Source organism: Syngnathus leptorhynchus, chromosome 17 (genome assembly GCF_054491065.1).
Source record: "Syngnathus leptorhynchus isolate UIUO chromosome 17, UIUO_Slep, whole genome shotgun sequence".
In the NCBI taxonomy this organism is placed as follows: domain Eukaryota; kingdom Metazoa; phylum Chordata; class Actinopteri; order Syngnathiformes; family Syngnathidae; genus Syngnathus; species Syngnathus leptorhynchus.
Window position 1 is genome coordinate 5,379,972 of NC_141211.1, and position 20,749 is coordinate 5,400,720.

The 20,749-nt window shown below is 41.6% G+C and overlaps 4 protein-coding genes across 8 annotated transcripts; 3 read left to right on the forward strand and 1 right to left on the reverse strand.

Annotated features, from left to right (window-relative positions):
* Window positions 1–638: 638 nt before the first annotated feature.
* LOC147043351 (P2X purinoceptor 1-like) lies at window positions 639–4,586 on the reverse strand. Of its 3 annotated transcripts, none has more exons than XM_085935780.1 (13): window positions 4,351–4,586; window positions 3,974–4,118; window positions 3,784–3,855; window positions 3,632–3,695; window positions 3,091–3,178; window positions 2,926–3,006; window positions 2,646–2,787; window positions 2,394–2,539; window positions 2,153–2,243; window positions 1,924–1,989; window positions 1,762–1,863; window positions 1,517–1,591; window positions 639–1,257 (listed from the first exon to the last, which is right to left on the reverse strand). In XM_085935780.1, exons 1-13 carry the CDS (start codon window positions 4,530–4,532, stop codon window positions 1,228–1,230), a joined length of 1,284 nt encoding a protein of 427 aa, XP_085791906.1. In that variant the 5' UTR covers window positions 4,533–4,586; the 3' UTR covers window positions 639–1,227. The 3 variants fall into 3 exon arrangements, with proteins under 3 accessions (XP_085791906.1, XP_085791905.1, XP_085791907.1); XM_085935779.1 differs by having other exon boundaries at window positions 3,620–3,695; XM_085935781.1 differs by lacking the exon at window positions 1,762–1,863 and having other exon boundaries at window positions 3,620–3,695.
* Window positions 4,587–5,311: 725 nt separating this feature from the next.
* Window positions 5,312–10,098, forward strand: dhx33 (DEAH (Asp-Glu-Ala-His) box polypeptide 33). Of its 2 annotated transcripts, XM_085935583.1 has the most exons (13): window positions 5,317–5,371; window positions 5,466–5,679; window positions 6,001–6,161; window positions 6,395–6,622; window positions 6,714–6,884; window positions 7,162–7,347; window positions 7,432–7,543; window positions 7,646–7,805; window positions 7,893–7,981; window positions 8,053–8,180; window positions 8,264–8,467; window positions 8,542–8,628; window positions 8,790–10,098. In XM_085935583.1, exons 2-13 carry the CDS (start codon window positions 5,469–5,471, stop codon window positions 9,096–9,098), a joined length of 2,046 nt encoding a protein of 681 aa, XP_085791709.1. In that variant the 5' UTR covers window positions 5,317–5,371; window positions 5,466–5,468; the 3' UTR covers window positions 9,099–10,098. The 2 variants fall into 2 exon arrangements, with proteins under 2 accessions (XP_085791708.1, XP_085791709.1); XM_085935582.1 differs by having other exon boundaries at window positions 5,312–5,679.
* A 714-nt stretch (window positions 10,099–10,812) lies between these two features.
* Window positions 10,813–12,470, forward strand: c1qbp (complement component 1, q subcomponent binding protein). Its single transcript, XM_085935584.1, has 6 exons — window positions 10,813–11,190; window positions 11,308–11,458; window positions 11,529–11,616; window positions 11,724–11,819; window positions 11,883–12,005; window positions 12,133–12,470. Exons 1-6 carry the CDS (start codon window positions 10,941–10,943, stop codon window positions 12,280–12,282), a joined length of 858 nt encoding a protein of 285 aa, XP_085791710.1. The 5' UTR covers window positions 10,813–10,940; the 3' UTR covers window positions 12,283–12,470.
* Window positions 12,471–12,608: 138 nt separating this feature from the next.
* mlxipl (MLX interacting protein like) lies at window positions 12,609–20,661 on the forward strand. 2 transcript variants are annotated; one of them, XM_085935580.1, is made up of 17 exons: window positions 12,609–13,346; window positions 14,048–14,154; window positions 14,256–14,338; window positions 14,410–14,499; window positions 14,579–14,620; window positions 16,435–16,612; window positions 17,021–17,101; window positions 17,250–17,401; window positions 17,474–17,999; window positions 18,065–18,138; window positions 18,372–18,615; window positions 18,887–18,990; window positions 19,071–19,193; window positions 19,271–19,398; window positions 19,512–19,635; window positions 19,798–19,927; window positions 20,187–20,661. In XM_085935580.1, exons 1-17 carry the CDS (start codon window positions 13,006–13,008, stop codon window positions 20,339–20,341), a joined length of 2,682 nt encoding a protein of 893 aa, XP_085791706.1. In that variant the 5' UTR covers window positions 12,609–13,005; the 3' UTR covers window positions 20,342–20,661. The 2 variants fall into 2 exon arrangements, with proteins under 2 accessions (XP_085791706.1, XP_085791707.1); XM_085935581.1 differs by having other exon boundaries at window positions 18,375–18,615.
* Window positions 20,662–20,749: the final 88 nt, after the last annotated feature.

Here is a 20,749-nt window from a genome sequence, read left to right on the forward strand (position 1 = left end):
GCTTCATACTGCAAACTAGTCACATTTGATGATTACCAGATAATGTCCTAATAAATTCAAAGTATTCATCAGGCCTATACAAATATTGACACAAATGAAAAGTTGCTTGTGGATAGTGTTGGGGAATGAGCAGGGCTGATGGATGGATTTTGGGTGTCACAGGTCAAGTGGAATGAACCAAGATCCAAGAACTTGAAAATCAAGGCTGGAATTGGAAGACAGGAAGAGGAAAAGAAAGGAGGAGCAATAGAGGTGGGCAATGTCCAGGCAGGAAAAAGGATAAGCTTATCCGGGGTAAGACTAGAGGTAGAACAACAAGAGGTAGCGGGAAGGAAATATGGCCCAATGCATTCCCTGGCAACACTTGACCAGAAAGGGATGGTCTTCAGACTGTCTGACCATTTCCTCTTTTCTCTATGGACGTAGCCAAGTCTTGAGGTTTTGACACTTTCCCAAGACAATCAGCTAAAACAGCAGGATGAGCAACTCAAGCCTGGTTGCCCCATGTTTGACCACCTTATTGAACTTTGTTATTGTCTGCTCTTAAATCCACCTGTTGTGGTCATGATACGTTCTCACAATTTGGGTACATGTATGACTGACATACAAATGACACTTCACAAATAAATGAGGAAGGATTTATAGCCATGATATAGCTTTAATATTGTTAAATAGTCATATTGAGAATTTAAAAAAAAATCCACATTTTTCAGACAGTTTGATCAGCCACAATTTAAAACAATGCATACTTATTGTTTATGTTAGTCGGTCCGGCATGAGAGAGAAAAAAGAAAAAACTTTTGGCAAAGTGGAGCTATTAATCAAATTAATGGTTTGAATATCAAATGCTTATATAGAAAGACTGGAGAAACATTTGAGGCAGGGAAAGACAAATGCAACAGCCAGACACAAAAGTATTTCTACTAAAAACAAGTGAAGGTTATTTTCTGAGTGATTCCAGAAAAACTTGGCTTAGATACAAAAGCTTCTTTAATCCTTGACATTAAACTAAGCATGAGAAGGCCGCAATAATAATTCTTGATGCTTGAAATTGTGGGGGGAAATCAGGGTTTTTGTTTTTGTTACAAGTTGCGGCCGGTCTGTGATGCTCAGTCAGGTAGACGACGAATTGTCCTTTTTCTGTCCATTGATGGGTGTAGACTTGGCTTTGAAGGTTCGGCCGCATTGCATATTGCATCGTAGCCACTTGTTAAACTTCTGCCTTGTTCATGTTCTTCGATGTTTCCGCTGCTGTCCCTGTTCGAGGCGCAACATCTCAATCAATCATCGTCTCAACCGTGGTTGATTTTACCTCTATTTTCAGATTCACTTTATGTCGCTCTAGAAATTCTTTTTAGTTAAACACAAAAATTTTAAATATCATAATGTTGATATAATATATATAATTTGAAAATATATTTATATACAATATAAATATTACATATTTCAAATATTTTGCAGTTTACAGATATGGAGAGCCATTGAATGACAATTATTGCTTATGTTAATTGCTTACTTTGGATTCATTTGTCTCTGTACTGCATTCTTCTGAATCTAGGTCTTGGTCTTGATCTTGGTCTTGGTCTTTGTCCTGCATCACAGAAGCAGAGGACATCACCCGTTAAGAGGTCACCTAATGACAGGTATCATCTACTCGAGATTTGCCTTTAACCCTCTTCTGATCTTTGCTGTCATCTTGCGGTCAAACAAAATTTCAGCATGAGAACGTTCCAGTTACTGTTAACGGCATACGTGGCTTACCTCTTGCCCATTTACGGGTGGTGCGGATTTGAATTTCATGTCCTTGTAAAATTTTCTTTTGGGTAGCAAATTCAACAGCACCAAGTCACAGACAATAGTAACCTGAAATTGTTGAGATCTTTTAATTCCAGGTTAGATAAATAGAAGCGAGCACCAACATACCACTCCAAAGATGCCCACGCCGGAGCCAATTGCTGTAGCGGTTGGGATGACATCAAATTTTCTGCCCTGTTAAAACAGTAAAACACTTTCACATTTAAGAAAATAATTGACCTGCAGAATAAAAAAAAAGTACATTCTTGAAGTTTTTTTTAATCTTAGTTTTATCTTCCCATTCTCAATACTTTAGTCAATAAATTGTAACATTAACACCAACTTTGGCATTACTCACCATTGCTTCCACAATGATATCGATCCTGATACCATAGATTTTCTTGAGTGTTCTCGTTTCTACATTGTCCACCATATCATATACTGCATGTCTGAAAGAAATGTTAATGTTACATCCATCTTCCCATTTAGCATATCACACAATGATAGAGCTGCATGATTCTTTCCATTCTATTATCTTTTGAAGAAATCAGGTCCATATGCACAAAGGCTCTGTAATGACAAAAAATATGTGTGCATACCTAAAGTTGTAGCCAATTGATTCTTTGTTAAGGTCTTTCTCTTTCGGGTTTCCATATAGTCCATGGAAGCTGTATTGAGGTAGACAGTGCTTGACATCGAAATCAAAATTGCACGCCCACTCAATTACAACGCCAATGGCCCCTCCCTTTCAAAGGAGCAACACAAACGTTTCCTGCTTTTACTGTCATGTAATGCAATTTGTGTAGCTTTTGGTTTAGGCTTAATCAATCCACCCTTCATGTCAAACTTACAATTTTGGCAATGAGTTTGAAATCAAAACCAGATTCCTGGATTATGTCTCCCAGTCTGAATATGGGACACAGTGGAGCGTGCGTTTTGTTGTAGAGACATTTGCTGAGTTTTGATTTCGTCTCATCATTGATAAGGTTACTCCTGCAAACACAAAAACATGTGGAATTTGTATTCTACATTTTCCTGTACTGTATATTAGCACTCATTAGTTCTTGTCAGTGTTTTTCCTTGTTCTGCAAAATGCTTCGTTAGATGATCACATCTCAATTTGGAGCATACCTTGTCACGCCAAAATAGGGGAATGTTACAGTGTTCTTGATAAACAGTGTGAAGTTCTCCGCAGACATCAACAGGGGAGGGCTGGAGGTGAACAAAAGGAGTTGGAGAAATTTGATTTCTTTTAACCAGTCTGAAGAAATGGAACAATTCAGGGTTTGGACTTACTCTGGTATGTGGAGGTCATTCTCAACAGGGCACCAAGCCCTAATTTTACACGTCTTTATGATGGGATCACATTCGCCAGTCATACGACCTTGAAAGAAAACCCATTGAAAATTCCTCATGGGTGCAGCGCTAAGCAGGCACATTTTATTTTGATCGAGGAGCTTCTGGGGGTAGTAATCCCCAAACATTTTCTGCTTCCACTTGTGATCTACTTATCTTTAATTAGCATCAACAGCAACTAGCAAGATGTGAAGCCAAGCAGAGGCTGAATTTGCTGTTTCCCTTATCGCACCCTTTTGTGATTTGTCGTGCTGTGGATGAATTCACCGAGATTTTTCTAGAAGGCTGGTTTTTGCACGAGTTCATCTTTCAGACATAGCTCATTTTGCAAACGCAAGGCTGTCAAACTCGTCCTGTCAGAATCATCATGTCTTAATAAGACAGAGGAGGGGCTATAGGTTTGAGACCAAGTCAAATGGTAGAAAAGACTACGGTGATTTTGCTTTGATAACACGTTGTCAGGATTTACCGTGTCCCGTACGTTTGAAAGTCCCCTTTTCGCAGTCGGCGTCTGAGGTACAGTTGGCCCTGCCTTTGCTTGAGAGCTGTCGGAAATAAAGAAATGATGTTAGCTTTTTCAAAAAGGAGCCAAAAGTTGGTCGTCTCCTACATTAGTTGTTCACTCTGACAAACCTCAGAACACGTTCCCCTCTTTTGTCCTTCAGTTATGATGAAGTTAGTCATCACCACAAATGAGGGCTCTCCCTGTAGTTTAGAATACGACAAAGTAGACCCATCTTTTAGATGTTTTCAGTCTGAAAGTCGTTTCTTTTTATAATCCATGGCAATTTGATTTACGGAGTTAAAAAAACAGTGACCAAACCTGCGGTGGGAACACATAGTCGGCCACATCCCAGACTTTTCCAGAATCCTCCCCTTTGGTGTAGCCTACTCCTTTCAATTTGGTGAAGACAGAGCTGACTCCATATTCTCTAGACTGGTAGCCTTTCTCATAGATGAACACCCACCTGTGCAGGTACAGGTGTACAATTGGGCAGGTATGTAAACTTCATCTACACCAGGGGTGTCAAATGTTATACTTGCATATGCTGGTTTGTTTTAATTTGTAGTTTTTGTTCCCTAAAACAGTGTGCGTGTGTGTGCGTGCGCGCGCGTGGATGCATGTGCGTCACTCATCTCTTACCATTCCGAACAAGCTCAATTTCTGGACAATTGCAAAGTTCTGTATAAAAGTCTTACCCGATGATGTAAGCAAAGACTCCCACCTGGATGAGGCGACACACCACACCTACTTTTTTATTCTTGACCACCACTTGGCGTGGGGTCTCATACGTGAAGAAGAAATCAGAGAGGGACTTGAAGAATTGGCTCATTCTCATTTTCAGGTGGTCGTCCCTCTCTTTCCTGCCTTTCTTTTGCATCTCCGCTTGTTGAGGGGGTATAGGTCACATTTTTCTCCGTGTTGCAAAAGTTGTTGCTCCCCACGCTCTCGTGCGCACACGAAGAAGTCGTATGCTCTTTAATGCTGACATCACCATCGATCATGAGCCGACAGTCGCGTCACAGATAAATGTCGACGATTTTGTCGTCTTGACGTGATGCGAACAACATGACGAAATGTCCAAAGTTTTGTTCGTCTTGTCGCAGAGAGTGACATATCCTACGTCCAATGCACGCTTGTTTACAATTTAGTGGAAATGTGCTCTTGCTGCTGAGGCAAGTTAATGATTATGACTATCAATTGCAGAGCACGACAAATGCAACTGAGTCACAGCCAGAGACCGGAATGCATTTCTACTCAAAACAAGTGAAGGTTATTTATTGAATGATTCCAGAGAAGCTTGGATTCGATACTGCTTTAAATAAAATTAAAAAAGGGTGTATTTTTCTAATACATTGTTTTCAAGCATAACCTACAAAACATACTTTCAATACCTAAGATATTTGAAAGGTTTCAAAGCATGCATGGAAAAATATACATTCATAGTTATGACCGTGCAAATCAAAATCAAACTTTGTAGTATTTACAAAAACATAATTTGAAGAAGACTTGAATTTAAATTATTAGAATAATTGATTAAAAAACGAAAATGAAAATTGAAAAATAATTATGAAAATTAAGCTGAAGACGTCGTCATTTGGCGACTCAGGAATTTGTCCTGCATATTTTATGACGTCAAACATGTGCGACGAGGCATATCTCGTCGGCCATTTTTTTTTTAGCGTAAACAACTGCAGTGGCGCCTGGAAGCATCTACGCGTGAGCATGAAAACCATCTTCACTTCCATTTGTTGACATCGGATCGAGATTTAAAGTCGCGACTCGAATGCTCTTGGGAAATCTTGTCTTCTAGATCATGCCCTACGATCCCGACCACCCTCCGGCTAAAAAATTCAAGCCGGGGTCCGTTTTTTTCCGCCTCGACAAGCAGAAACCTGCTATGCTGCTGCCTGGGAAGGCAAAAGCCACCACGCCGATTGATGTTCAGAGGAAACAACTTCCCATTTATCAAGCGAGGACTCCGCTTTTGAGCCAACTGAGACAGCTTCACAGTGCTATTTTGATAGGTAACGTGTCCCACAGTAACGAAGTACAATACTGGTACTTAGTTACTATCGATATGTGCCAGCCATGCCGTTCCAACACTAAGAAAAACAGGGTTCATATGTTTTCATTTATCATTCGCAAAGTTTGCATTTTAGTTGCTTCATTCTCAACAAACCTATGTAAGTGTAGTGTTCATTTTTTAAGTGCATTCAAAAGTCCCCCCCCCCTCCACACACACCCATGTGATCAAGTACATGAGATGAATTTGACTTTAAGAAAAGTGTCTCTGTGTGTGTAATGTCAGATGCCCTGATTTTTGACAAGACTCAATCTGTTATTAGGCGAGACTGGCTCGGGGAAGACCACCCAAATCCCCCAGTATTTGTATGAGGCAGGGATCGGACGCCAGGGTCTTGTTGCCATCACTCAGCCCCGCCGAGTGGCTGCGATATCACTGGCTGGGAGAGTTGCAGAAGAGAAGGGAACGCAACTTGGGAAGCTGGTATGTCCGCATCAAACCATGAACAAACTGATCATTATTATAGCAATAAACATAATCTTACCATAAGTAAAAAAAAAAAAGAAAAAGACACATGCAGCAAAAGCATGACAGCAAAATACAAAAAGCCACCCTGGCTTGCTTTTTGAGGCAAAGAGAGACAACAAGAGCCCCACAAATTGTTTATTTGAATGATTCCTTCTACTGCCAGTACTTACACCTGCAACTTTGTTCAGGTGGGCTACACCGTACGTTTTGAGGACGTCACATCCCCCGAGACCAAGCTGAAATTTATGACTGATGGAATGCTCCTACGCGAGGCCATTGGCGACCCCTTACTGCTGCGCTACACCGTGGTCGTCCTGGATGAAGCTCACGAGCGCACTGTTCACACAGATGTTCTTTTTGGGGTTGTCAAGACAGCTCAGCGCCGACGCAAGGAACTTGGCAAGATTCCTCTTAAAGTAGGTTTTATTATGTCCTATTTTAGTTTATTTCTTGTGAATTGTTCCCCTTTTGTCTCATTGTTTTCTTTTTCTTTTTTAACCCGCCCAGGTCATAGTGATGTCAGCTACAATGGATGTGGACCTGTTCTCGGAATACTTCAACAAGTCACCTGTACTATACCTGGAGGGCAGACAGCATCCCATTCAGATCTTCTACACCAAGCAGACTCAGTCGGACTACCTGCAAGCTGCTCTTGTCACTGTGTTCCAAATACATCAGGTAGGCAAAAAATAAAAAACACAATGAATGAGTGAATCATTCAACCTATTTTTTATTACGTAAAAGGGTTCAACAAATGTAAAAAACAAAAACAAAAAAACATTTCAATGCCACACATTACATTTAATAACAAAATTGCACTTTATGGAGAGTTGCTATTTATACATTGTGGAAAAAAAATGCAATGGATTAAATATCTGCAAAATTTACAAACTTAAGATAAAACGTTGTCTTTGTATAATACAACAAAAACTGTAACAGTCTCATCTATGCGCAGGAAGCACCTCCATCACATGATATATTGGTCTTCATGACGGGCCAGGAAGAAATCGAGGCTCTAGCAAGGACATGCCGGGACATTGCCAAGCATTTGCCTGACAACTGTGGACCTATGTTGGTCCTCCCTCTGTATGCGTCACTGCCTCCGACGCAACAGCTCAGGGTCTTTCAGGCAGCCCCAAAGGTAAAAGAGAAATCACGAGCCCAGGGTAGACTGTCAATGAGTTTTAAATTAAAACTTATTTTGCTCCTCTTTCCCCTTACCAAGGGTTGCAGGAAAGTTATCTTGTCAACCAACATAGCTGAGACATCAGTTACAATATCGGGGATCAAATATGTCATTGACACAGGGATGGTGAAGGCCAAACGTTTCAACCCCGGTGAGATCATTATTGCGAGGTCACAAATGAGATTTTGCACAATTAAAAACAGACACCGCATACAAAATAAATGCGTATGTTTGGTTTTGGATTGGCTCTCAGAGAGTGGCTTGGAGGTTCTGGCAGTGCAGCGAGTTTCCAAAGCGCAGGCGTGGCAGCGAGCGGGCCGGGCCGGCAGGGAAGACTCAGGGATTTGCTACCGCCTCTACACGGAGCAGGAGTTTGATCATTTCATCCCTATGACTGTTCCTGAGATTCAGAGGTAACCTTAGTGTCGTTTGTTTTTATCGGGTAATTACGCGCTCACAGCCAGCCACGCAATCTCATCGAGAACATTGTTATTTTCTAGGTGTAATTTAGCCAGTGTGATGCTACAGCTCATGGCTCTCGGGATTCTGGATGTGGTGAATTTTGATTTTATGTCCAAGCCCTCCCCGGGTAAGGTGTGAAAAGATCACAAACTGTAGCGTATTTGCCGATCACAGCGTGAGCTGCAATCTCCACGACAGATGCCATTCGCTCAGCTATGGAGCATTTGGAGCTGCTGGGGGCTGTGGAGAGGAACAATGGGCAGGTTCTCCTCACTGCTTTGGGGAAGAAGATGTCCAGCTTCCCCCTAGAGCCAAGATATGCCAAGGTAGTATTATTTGAAATGTTTCCACACAAGAAGGAAAAAAAAAAAAAAAAAGAACATCAGTATGACACTTTGGTGCTTTGCAGACTATCCTGCTGTCTCCCAATTATTCCTGTTCCGAAGAGATTTTAAGCATCGTATCGCTGCTGTCAGTGGACACCGTGCTGTACAACCCCCCAGCGCGGCGAGACGAGGTTCTCGCCGTGCGCAAGAAGTTCATGTCCAGCGAAGGAGATCACGTGACACTCCTCAGCATTTACAGAGCATTTAAGAAAGTCGGTGGGAATAAGGCAAGTGTTGCACGTTAGTACTTTACCATCGTTACCACATATGATCATCCGACTTGACATGTTTTTTGATAAAGGAATGGAGCCGAGAGAATTTTGTCAACAGCAGGAATATGGGTCTAGTGAAAGACGTCCAAGCCCAACTCAGAGAAATCTGCCTTAAGGTACATCTCCACAAATGCTAATAGAACTTCTGCATCTGCTGGGCAAAAGTTTGAGCCTACTCACGTGTGCCGTTCCGTCCAATAAGTGAAGCCGTTTTTGAGTTGACGTGAAATAAAAGAAAACGATTAATTTTTCTGTTTAATTCTTATTGTTCTGTCAGCTGAACTTAAAGCTGGAGTCATGCGGATCAGACACAGGGAAGGTTCGCCAATGCCTCGCCCACGGGATGTTTATCAACGCTGCGGAGCTTCAACCCGACGGCAGCTATTTAGCCCTGGACACCCACCAGTCGGTGGCCATCCACCCTTCGTCTGTCCTTTTCCAGGCCAAACCGGCATACGTGGTGTTCAATGAGCTACTGCACACCTCGCGCTGTTACATGAGGGACTTGTGCCTGGTGGATCCCGATTGGTTGCTCGATGCAGCGCCCGACTACTTTAGTCGCAAACTGCGCCCCACCAAGAGCTAACCGGGTATGTTTCGTGCACCTTCACTAATCCAGGGATATAGGTCCTTGATTTCCTGGCATTAGGATTTCTGTTTTTTATTGTTCTTCACTGATTTTCTATTCTTGGTTAAACACGTCTACGAACAAAAATCAGACAGCGGTTTCGTAGGAAAGGAACTCTCACGTAAACCCAGGATCCCCTCTATGTATGATAGGTTGCATCTTTTAAACTTCTCAAGAAAGTTTATTGTATTTATTGATAGGACACACTACCTCCCAGTAAGTCAAAAGCGTCACCGCGGCATGAATGTGCACATTGATGTCTCACTCAACTCCGATTTTTCAATTGCTTCAACAATTCCATTTTGAAAGGGTTAAACAGGAATTTGTTCCAATTTGCGTGCATTTTAAAAGTAGATCCTCACCTTGAATACAAATCACAGTTTCTCATTATTATGTGTCTTCTTTGCCGTGAATCTCGGACTATATAGAAAAATGTTTGGAAACCAAATATTGATAATAAGTTCCAAAGAATGTTCAGGTAGACTCAACTGGGCCTTGTATTGTATTGACTTTATACAAAAAAGTGCGCTTGGGGATATTTTACAGGACACGTGCATCGACTGTACAGTTGACTCGGGCAATAATGTATTCGAAAGAGTATTGCAGCATGTCGACGTAATGAGAACTGCATTTTGTAATCTCTGCACCCAACTTGTGCATGTTGTTTTGACGCCTTTGCCAAATACAACTCTGGCTTGTCAGGGAAAGACGCATGAAAGCATCTACTCGTTTCTACCTTTTGATATTGTCTGTAGAGAATGTATGCTATGCATGGAGAAGGAAATGATATAGTTCTTTCACAGACTGGGAAAGATTTGGAAGCATCTTTTGTGATTTTGTACACTTTGACTCAGGACTGTGCCAGAAATAACTTAAAATATTTTTACACAATGTTGATTATGTTAGAGCAACTGCATGTCATGTTATAATAAAAAATAATGCATTTGAAAAGTTTGAGTTTGACTTTCTAAGCACTGAGTTCAAACCAATGCTGGGTTATTTATTCCAAATGCTTGAATTAAGGTCAGTATAGTGGTGGTTCAATATAATACTCATTTTACTAAACAACATTTTGTAAGAATTAGAAGCAACTGTGATTTGCTGTCGACCACTGTTAGGGTGTACCCTGCCTCTTACCCAAATTCAGAAGGTGTTGGTTCTAGGCCGGACTTTCTTTGATGACAAACTTCTGTAATATAAGGGTCAAACATTTCTTAGACATCAAAGATGATGCTATAGTGATGTTTTGTAAGTTAGGGGGTGAGGGGTTAAGGATAAAGGGCCAAAGAGAAACCCAACAGGCAGGAAAATTGCTAGAGTGAGCTGACCAAAAATTTAGGTAAGTTATCACTTTATGAACATTGTATCTGTTCACGTTAGTGCCCATGTTTCTAATGATAACAGACAAGATTATGATTCTCGCCATAATGAATCTACGGGTTGCAGGCAAGCACTGGGAATTGCACAAACCCACATAAAATAAAAGTACATTTTTGGATTCTGCTCGTAAATATTGAGTAAACTGCCAAATTTAATAAATGCTTGAAATGTTATGAGAGCTTTCTGATTTTACAGCTTTAAAAAACACGCGAATGCCACATCCAATATGGCGGTAACGCTGACCTACAAATTTATGATTTATCGTGAAGCGCTTCCTTTACGTCAGAAATTACTTCCGGTGCATAGGGCATAGTTACGACAGGTCAATGTGTCCTTCCCCACACGTGTGTTGCGGCATCACCCTCTAGTAGCCATAAAGTACCCGGGTCGGAAGAGCTAGCTGTGTCTCCATTTTCAAACATGCTCAAGTCGGTTGTCCGCGCGGTGGGATCCGCTCTCCGCCTTCCGAAGGCCTCCACATCCACAGCACGGGCTTTGCCGCTTAGTTGCCCGACATTGTGCTCGCCAAGCGCGGCTACAGCCAGACCCTTGACCCGCTCACTCTGGATGATGAACGGCAACGGATCTTCGGGGTACAGGCCAAAGCTGTTCACGTCCAAACTGTTGAATCCCTCGGCGTCGTGTGGATGCGGTGCTATGCACACAGAGGGTAAATGGCATGGCTTTAGCGTTGAGTTACTTACGAGCCGGCTTAAAAGTGCATTAGGGTGATCGATCTGGAGCTCAAGACGACTTGTCCCATATGAATTTTATTCTCTATTTACAGGTGACAAGGCATTTGGGGAGTTTCTATTTGACGAAATCAAAGAGGAGAAAAAGCTTCAGAAAAGCGGGGTTCTACCCAAGATATCCGGAGGTTGGGAACTGTCTATGGACGGCACTGAGGCACTACTCACAAAACGCCTTGCTGGAGAAAAGTAAGACTTCTCTGTGCTTATGTTGGCAGAACTCTGTAAATTTGGACTTCTTCTCTCCGTCCCCTTACAGAATCACAGTCACGTTCAATGTCAATAACAGCATTCTACCAAATTTTGCTGATGAAGCAGATCAAGGAGAGCAAAAACCAGGGGAAGAGGTAAAAACAAAAAAAAGTCATTATATTCTATGACAGGAAAAAATAAAATCCAGAATAATGTTTGAATGCTCATGTTAAAATGATAAAAATCCTATTTGTCCTCACAGCCTGAAATTTTGTCGACGCCCAACTTTGTTGTCGAAGTTACAAAAGAGGCTGCAAAAGATACACTGGTGATTGACTGTCAATTCATTCAAGATGAGGTAAGCTGGCACCATTTTGAATTCACCACGGCCGTGTGGGTGATCTTGATCTCCTCTGGTTAGTTGTCACATGGTGAAGAGGAGGAGAGCGACATCTTTGGCATCTTTGAGGTCAGCTTCCAGCCAGAAGGGGATACAGACTGGAAAGAAACTAGCTACACACTCACCAAAGACTCTCTGAATGATGTGAGTAGTGTCACAATAACCTCGTCCGGATGGATTTTGCAGTTTCTTGTTGCTTCACATTTTCCCAAATGAAAAAGTCTGGATTTACACAGCAGATAAATAATGCCGTTTTGTGTGTTCTCCCCAGGACCTCTATGATCACATGATGGACTATCTGGCCGACCGGGGTGTCGACAACACCTTTGCAGATGAACTGATGGAGCTGAGCACTGCCATCGAACATCAACAGTACATCAAGTTTCTGGAAGAACTCAAAACTTTTGTGAAATGTAACTAATCTATTTATAGAGTCGAGGTGTTGTATTTTTGTCCGCTCCACACCAGCCGCAACTAATGCAAATATTTGTAGCACTTACTCAAAGATCATGTTGCGAGTTAGGGTCATTGTTGGACAAGACGTGCAACGGACATTAATTGCGTCGATAGTTTTTCAAGGTCAAAATGTGATTAAAAGAGTTCAACATATACTGATCGTGTTGTAATTAATTTTTATGTTTGCTAATTGGGTGTTGCACTCATTAAATTTTGGGGGGGGCAATCTGGCCTAAATTAAAAAAAAATAATTAACAACTCTCAGAAGATTAAAATGAAATATCCAATAAAATAAAAATCCACCCGAGCTACTTTTCAATCTTAACGGTAAGTCAATATAAATAGGTATTGATTCAAAAATAATAATGTGCAGTGAAGGGTTGACAAACACTGTAAAGATGGTTTACAAAGTTCAAATATATGTCATTTCACTTCAAATCCCCCCCCCACCGCGGTCACATTGTGTTGTTGCCTTAAAAAAAAAAAAAAAAAAAAGTCTATTAATAATTACCACCTCGGGCTTCCCTTCGGGACTTTAACACCATCGAAGTGGATAGAATGCTATTGCGCAATCGTGCGCTCAGGAAAAAGTAGTGTGGCTTAAAGAAGGTGCTGTCAAGAGGAAGCTTCCTAAATCCGTCACTGCATTCAAGGAGTAGCACAAGTCATGACCGTCGCATTCTGGTGAATGCCAACCAGGGCTATGGCGACGAAAGAGAAACTTAATTCCAACCACGACTCCTCCGTTTCTGAACCCGAAACGGATCACGCTCGATCAACTGTCAGCGGGCCATCTTATGGGCCTTTCACCTACACGCAGGTCATTCATAGCGGACACTTTATGGTGTCGTCACCCCATCGCGACGCGTCGCCGGGCGGCGTGAAAGGTGGACGGTGCCCGAGATACGACTTCGATACGGTCAATCGAACCTGGTGCCAGACGTATCGCTACGGGCCGTGCAGCTCCGGTAGTCTGAGCATCGATCCCACACTCACGCGCCTGTTTGAGTGCATGTCCTTGGCCTACAGGTACGTAAAAAACACCTCGATTGCTTGTTACTTTGAATTTTTACAGCCCAAAAAAATTGTATTTAAAACTTAAGCGGAAGAGAAGTTTTTGCATTCGTTTATTGTGCAACAACTTGGAAACTTAGCTGGACTTTGATTCGAGTTGGCTGCACTGGATAGATTTGAGTGTAACTGAGGTATTGCAGAACTCTTATTGCACTGATGACAATATTTTTTGCTTTTCATAGTGCTTTATTTTCATAATGTAGGCTCATTGGATAAAATATTTATTTTCATACTATGTAGCTTGTATTTGAAAATGTAAATAATAATGCTCAGCTATGATTTAATCATCTGCTAGTTACTTTGTTTGGATATTTGTTTGGATCCTCACCTGATGTTTTCACCATTTTCCCCCCTCCACATTATTTGCTCTGTTGCATATAATTTTCAATAACTAGACTACACAGTTTTTCTCCTCTGTAGCAAATTGCCCTCTCGGCTGTTTTGTGAACGAGGGCTCCTGATGTTCTTCATTAGAAGCATATTCAAATGTGCTCTTTGGCTTGGCTACCTAGCAACTATTGAGTGTCTCACATTAGGAGTCTCTGGAAAACCACAATTAGCAAGATGTAGTCTCATTTGTCAAGATTGAATTACTTCTTAAGGTATGAAAAGGAAAGCAACACCATTGTTTTTTTTCCCCACCACCATCTTGATAGCGGCAAGATTGTGTCCCCAAAATGGAAATCTTTTAAAGGACTGCGGTTACTGTGGAGAGATAAGATCCGGCTCAACAATGCAATTTGGAGAGCATGGTTCATCCAGTGTGAGTCTCCCGCATTTAAACATCTGTACATGAAATTGACATCATCTGCGCAGGACTTGTACAGTGGCATTTTTTTAATTTTTTTTCAAAACACTGTTTAGATGTGGAAAAGGGGAAAAATCCCGTGTGTGGCTTCAACACCCCATTGGAGGGATCTGAGGCAGATGCCCACAGAAAACCTGAAGTAAGTTGTTTTCTTGTGGATTCTTCAATATACACCAATGCCTTCCAAATAATTTGCTTTTATTCATACAGGCTATTGTATTAGAAGGTAGCTACTGGAAGCGGCGGATTGAGGTGGTCATCAAGGAGTATCACAAGTGGAGGATCTATTACAAGAAAAGAGTATGGATTATATTTATTTATTTATTTATTTTATCCCCAATTCCACACTTACCTCTTCTATCTTATTGTTCCTTTGCAGCTTCAGAAAAAGAAGGATGGTATTATATCAATGCTACAAGAGGTATGGATAAGTTTTTATAATATGATGCATTCAAAAGCTCAATATTTGTAATTTTATACTAAGAAGAATGAAGTTGTTCAATGTAAATACATTGAATTCAAGAGGAGCAATAGCATATTTAGAAAGTTTCTTCGTTTTGTTTCTTTGATTTCAACTCAAAACAAACCTATTGCACATTTAGCCATCGACATGGGAAAGAAAGACATCAGAAAAATGTTCTTCAGTCATGCCGAAGTTTTATCCAGCAGATGTTGTTATCAATAAGGTCATGATGTAGACTCCATCAGGCAGAAATATCCAGTAAGCCTAATGGAAGCAGCGGAAGCTAGAATTAATTCAGGCTCATCTATTTTGCCACTTAGCTGTGTAAACTAGCTGCTGGTCAAATCCAAATTCAACAGGAAGTGACAGAGCTTTGTGAGTGATGGGGTGGGGTCAAGTGGGGAACCAATTTTAAAGGTATAGATAATATTGTGAGCAGTAACTATACATTGCAATACAAATATGAAGTTTGACCCTTGGAAAAAAAAAAAAAAAAAAAGCCTCATTTTGGCTTTAAGTATTGTTTACTTGTGAATTCTCTATGATCACTATTTTGTGGGTTCAGCATCATTCAGATAGCTGGTAAGGAAAATGGTGGCTTGAGATAAAAACGTCAACAACAAAATTTGCGTCATGTGTGGGCAATTGACGCAAGTTCATCGTGAGTAGCGACAATAACCCGCATGCTTCTTGAAGCCTGGTCTTTTTTTTTTTCTTTGTAGGGAAAAAAAAGCTCTACGGTTTAATCAAATCTGACCTACTTTCTGAAATGATGGATTTAAAAAAAAAAAAAGGCGTCACGTTTGAAAACAATCAAAAGACGGTGAGAGGAAATAGAGGCCAATGAGGATGGACACTACTCGAGTGAAATCTCAAAATAATTTGGGATGTACGTTTGTACAGTAAAAGAGATGATCCACTTTTCCCTTTCATACATCACCACCAAAAAAATAATTGACACTTTTCATCATCTTTAATTTCTTTTTTTTAAATTTTAATGCATTGCTTTATGCCCAGAAGATTTTTAGAAAGGGTCTTTTTAACCAAAAGATGAAAACTATTTAATTTACACACACATCACATCTCAATAATACACACACAAAAAAATGAATGAAATGTGCATCAAGGAAAATCACTTCAAAAATCCAATCACCGGAAGTCGGAAATTGCAAGACGGGCATTTGCGTCTGTGCTTCCCACTTTAGTTGATGGGGCCTTAAATCCTCCTATTCACCTGCACGTGAGGATGACTACTGTCGTAGAATTAGGTCAGGGACAAAAGATCGCCCTTCTTATTGAAATGGTGAGACGTCCAAATAAATGAACAAATCCGGCATAATGATAACCTTACGCTTTTCAACACTATGCCCCACTTTGTATTTTTCATTACGCATCACACACACACGCAGACATGGTAATATTTACTCTTTTCTACCCGCACATGCATACTATTCTTCAGTGACGGTCAATCAAGGAGGAAAAACAAATTACAGGAGGAACAGTCGCGTGCGTCGACGGAATCAAAATAGGCCAACCGTCATACAGTCCGGGCTTCCCTATAAATGTCGTCTCTGGTGTGGATGATCAGAATGAAGCAACACATCTTGGGTACGGATCTGCTTTTTAGACGAGAGGTTGGTACTGAGGACTTCATGCCGGTGTGGTATTTTTAAAAAATTTTTGCATTAATAATGCAAAATAGGCATTTCAACCCGATTATGTTTTGTTATGTTATGTTTTCTTGGCTCATTCTGCTATTCATGTATTTGAAGGGTCAAATCTGCCAGGCAAAGTTGGAGAAATGGTCCAGTCAGATGTATCCAGAGCCTGAGGCAACACCAGGGGAGGCTCCCATGTTTGACCTGGACTACCTCCTGTCTGACATCTCTGACACCCTGTTCACCATGACACAGAAGCAATGCCCCTGGGCAAGCAGTGAGTGGCACAACAGTAAGTATCAAATGTCTCCAGACTTTCATCAAAATAGATAAATAGAACATTTGTGGTGACATCAAAGTTTGTAGTGTTCCCAATGCATTTGCATGGATAAAAGCTATTAAAGAAAAGCTATTATGAGGATTTTAGGCTTCTTTTTTTTTAAACATTAACACAACTCTCCATGTTGATTTTAGTATTTTTTTTTTTTTTCTGTGCTGTATTGTTTTATTTATTTTTTGACCAAAGGAGCAGTTTTGTTTCAGCCTTGTGAAATCTGCCTAGTGACAAATGGCTGTGTTAATATTACAACATGAGCAGCAAATCCTTTACATTTGGTTTCTATTCCACTTCTAATTCGGAATCAGGTGTAAACACAACATTCTTTAATCCAATTCATTCCAATCTTGTCTCCCTCCTCAGCATACACAACAAATGCTGATATGATTCAACCAGGCCTGACTCCTCTGCAGCCCAACTTGGATGATTTCATGGATATACCAGGTACCTCCATTTGTCATTCTGACCCCCCCCCCCCCCCCCCCTTCAGAATGAAACTAAATGAAGATATCAAATTGTTTCATGCATGTCATCATGGAGATTCCAAGATTGAAAAAAGTATCTTGTCTATTTTTGCTGTGCCTTTTCACAGATATCTTCACAAACTCTGGTGTTCAGCCATGTGATCAGATGGCTTTTGCAGACTCTGGCTATTTTGAAAGTTCCTCCAGCATTGCACTTGCCCCCGTTGGAGCCGCCATGCACACAGCTCCTCAGTTACTCGGTGACAGCGAGCACTCGCAGGTACTTGTGCAGGTTTACCCAAGTTCTACGTCGCAATCTGGTCCATCAAATCACAAGTGGCTTTTTCTACAGGCTACTTTGTCATCCAGCAGTTTGCCACAGGCTTCATCATCTCAAACGGAAGGGCTAAACCAGGACTGCAGCGGCTACCACCCGAGCTCCATGCCTTACGGACCCCAGTCGTACGCCGATCCCGTTCTTCCCGCACCTTTCCCCGGCGACGTTGAGCAGGGCTTCTCGGCAGCCGTTCCATTTTTTTACCCACTCCCGTGTCACAAGTTCGGCTACCACACCAGCGTCGGCGTGACGCCGACCGTCATCACTCACACTGCTTCCACCGCAGTGAGCGCTACGCAGCAAGCTCACAGATACCCGTACCACCAAGCTCCTTGCCGTTCCCTCGGTTACGTGTCCGACCCGGTTCAAGCAGCCCGACCTCCGGGAGGCACGTCGCATTGCTTTGCGGTTCCCGAACAAGTGTCTGCCGCACCGGTCCGAGGGAAACATAAGCAGAAGAAAGAAAGCGAGAGGACATTTGGTCCAACTTCTGCTTCCTTCACTGCGCCTACGAGCTGTCTGGCTAAGCTGCTCTCTACAGGTGCCCCCTTTTTTAATTTTTTTTTAAATCATCATAAAAAATGACTAAATCGTTTTTTCTGACAGGGAAGACATCGGCGGGGTTTGAAACTACTCACGTGACAGTCAAAGGTCAGAAGTCCCCATCTCCCGGTGCTTCGGTGAGCACGCCTTCAGCCGTAAACGATCTGGATCAATTATCTCACTAACGTTGCTGTAAAAACATAATTAAGCTACAGCTATTCTGGCAATGTTCTGTCTCGCTCTTTGATTTGTTCCTCTTATGGAGGAAAAGTGCTAAAAATGTTGGATGAGACATACTAAGTAGAAAATGAAAGTGTGATGATTTTATTTTGAAGATGTCTACCTAAGTGTGTAAAATGTATCTTGGCAGCAGGCTTCCTCCTCCAGAGCAGCTTCATCTCAAGTGCAACATGGAGCCATTTGGCACGGAGTCATCCCAGCGCCGCATAAGCAGAGTTCAACTCAGGGTCAGAGTCAAAGCTCCAAAAGTTCAACGGCGCCGGCCGCCCTGCTGGCTGATGAGACTGCACACAACAGCGCATCCCTTCTCGTTCCTAAGACTGAGAAACTCTCACCTGTCCAACTTTATGGCACAGACAGGAGTAGCTTAACAGGTAAGTGCTTGAATACAGCACACTCAAGTAAGATTGATTTTCTTCTCACACTGTTGTGGGCTGTTTCTAATAACACTCGTCAACAAAACAAAAAATGGCATCAGAAATGGTTTTATGTCTCCTTCAATGTTTTTTTTCTAACACATAGTGTAAAGCATATATATGTGGTGCTGAAGTGGACAGCTCACCGGTCATTTCAACTTGTCAAGATTTTTGAAACAATTGGAAATTGACAGAAACGTCCCTACTTAAGTGTAATTTCATTTTCCAGGTTACACAGGCCAGACATCACCTCCAAACCTGCTCGAGAAATCTTCTAATCCTGAATCTCCACATTCAGGCTTCCTGGGGTATGGAATGATAGAAATGAGTAAGGTAAAGAACATCGGTTGTTCTTTAATAGAAAAAGGCGGTGCTGAATTTGCTGAATTTGTGATGTTCAATGTCTACTCCAGCAAACAGATACCAGGAGGATGACTCACATATCAGCTGAACAGAAGAGACGTTTTAACATCAAAATGGGCTTTGACACTTTACACAACCTGGTGACAACACTTAGCTCCCAGCCGAGCATCAAGGTACATTAAAAGGACGCACGGAATTATTCAACTGTGATTCCAAATCATACATCTTGGCTGACTCCCGGCTGACTCAGATTAGCAAAGCCACCACTTTGCAGAAGACCGCCAAGTACATCAGTAAGATGCAGCAGGAGAGAACTCTGCTCAACGAGGAGGCTCAGAGACTCCGAGATGAGATCCAGCTCCTGAATTCTGCCATCAAGTGAGACCTTTACTTTACTTGGAGTCCTCTTTGGGATATTTGAATGAAGTCCAACACACCAAAGCCGAGTTAAGATTGTCTTCATTATTTTATTTTTATTTGTTTTTATGCAGTGCATGCCAACAGCAACTACCGGCCACGGGTGTGCCCATCACACGACAGCGATTTGACCACATGAGGCAAAAGTTCCGAGAATACGTCCAGGCCCAAACTTTGCAAAACTGGAAGTTCTGGATTGTATCCTTAACTGTGAGCATACAAGGAGGAAACAAGTAACTTGTCCAATTACTAGTGAGCTTGTGTGACACAGAACATTTGGACACGTCATTTTTGAAAAATACCAAAACAATACGTAAAAGCAAACTATCATAGTGACTTCTTTCCTCAACTCGGTGTCAGTTCAGCATCATCATCGAGCCACTGTTTGAGTCCTATAATGGAATGGTGTCCACTGCCAGTGTGGAACAACTGTGCCAATCCACTTTGTCCTGGCTGGACCAACACTGTTCTCTGCCTTCTCTAAGACCCAGTCAGATTCTTTTTTTTATTACCGTATTGGCCCGAATATAAAACAAGGTTTTTTTCATTGAACTAAAAATGAAAAAGGCGGGGGGGGTCGTCTTACATTCGTGGTCTAGACAAAGGCTTTTTTCAAACTTGAGTCTTGAAAAAGAGGGGGTCGTCTTATAATCGGGGTTGTCGTATATTCGGGCCAATACGGTATTATTGTTGCACTTGTCCTTTGCACTTGTCTGATTGTCAATGTTTATTTGCGTCTCCATCCGCAGTGGTCCTGAGTTCACTCCGTCTCCTGAGCACAACGACGTCCATCCTAACTGAGCCAAGACTGCTGCCTGAGCAGGCCACCCTCGCTGTCACACAGGGTGACCCCTCTACTACCTTAGACCACTCCATACAGCAACCTGCTCAAGACCATATGTGATGGAAAAAAAAAAAGAATCAAATAATTAGCAGTTATTCAAAATAGAAAAACAACCCGTTATTTGATTTTCGTTCAAATATAGAAATACCAAAATTGAAATACAGCTTGATTTAGTCATTTATTACAATGGCTCATATGTTCCCGGAGGTTACAGCTGCCAGCGTTTTTCATACTGACCAGCAGATAGCGACAGAAAACAGTCTTCTGTAATGACCCATAAACACAAAAATAAAAAAAAACATATGTTGCCTTTGAATTGTGGTTCAGCTAGCAATTTGTGTTCGTATATATGTATATATTGTGACCTACAATTAAAGAAAAAAATCCCATTTTGTGTTTGGAGCTCCTTGGTTTGTGGCAGATTTCTTCTCAGTCTTGATGTGGTTGTTGTATTTTATTATTTTTAGG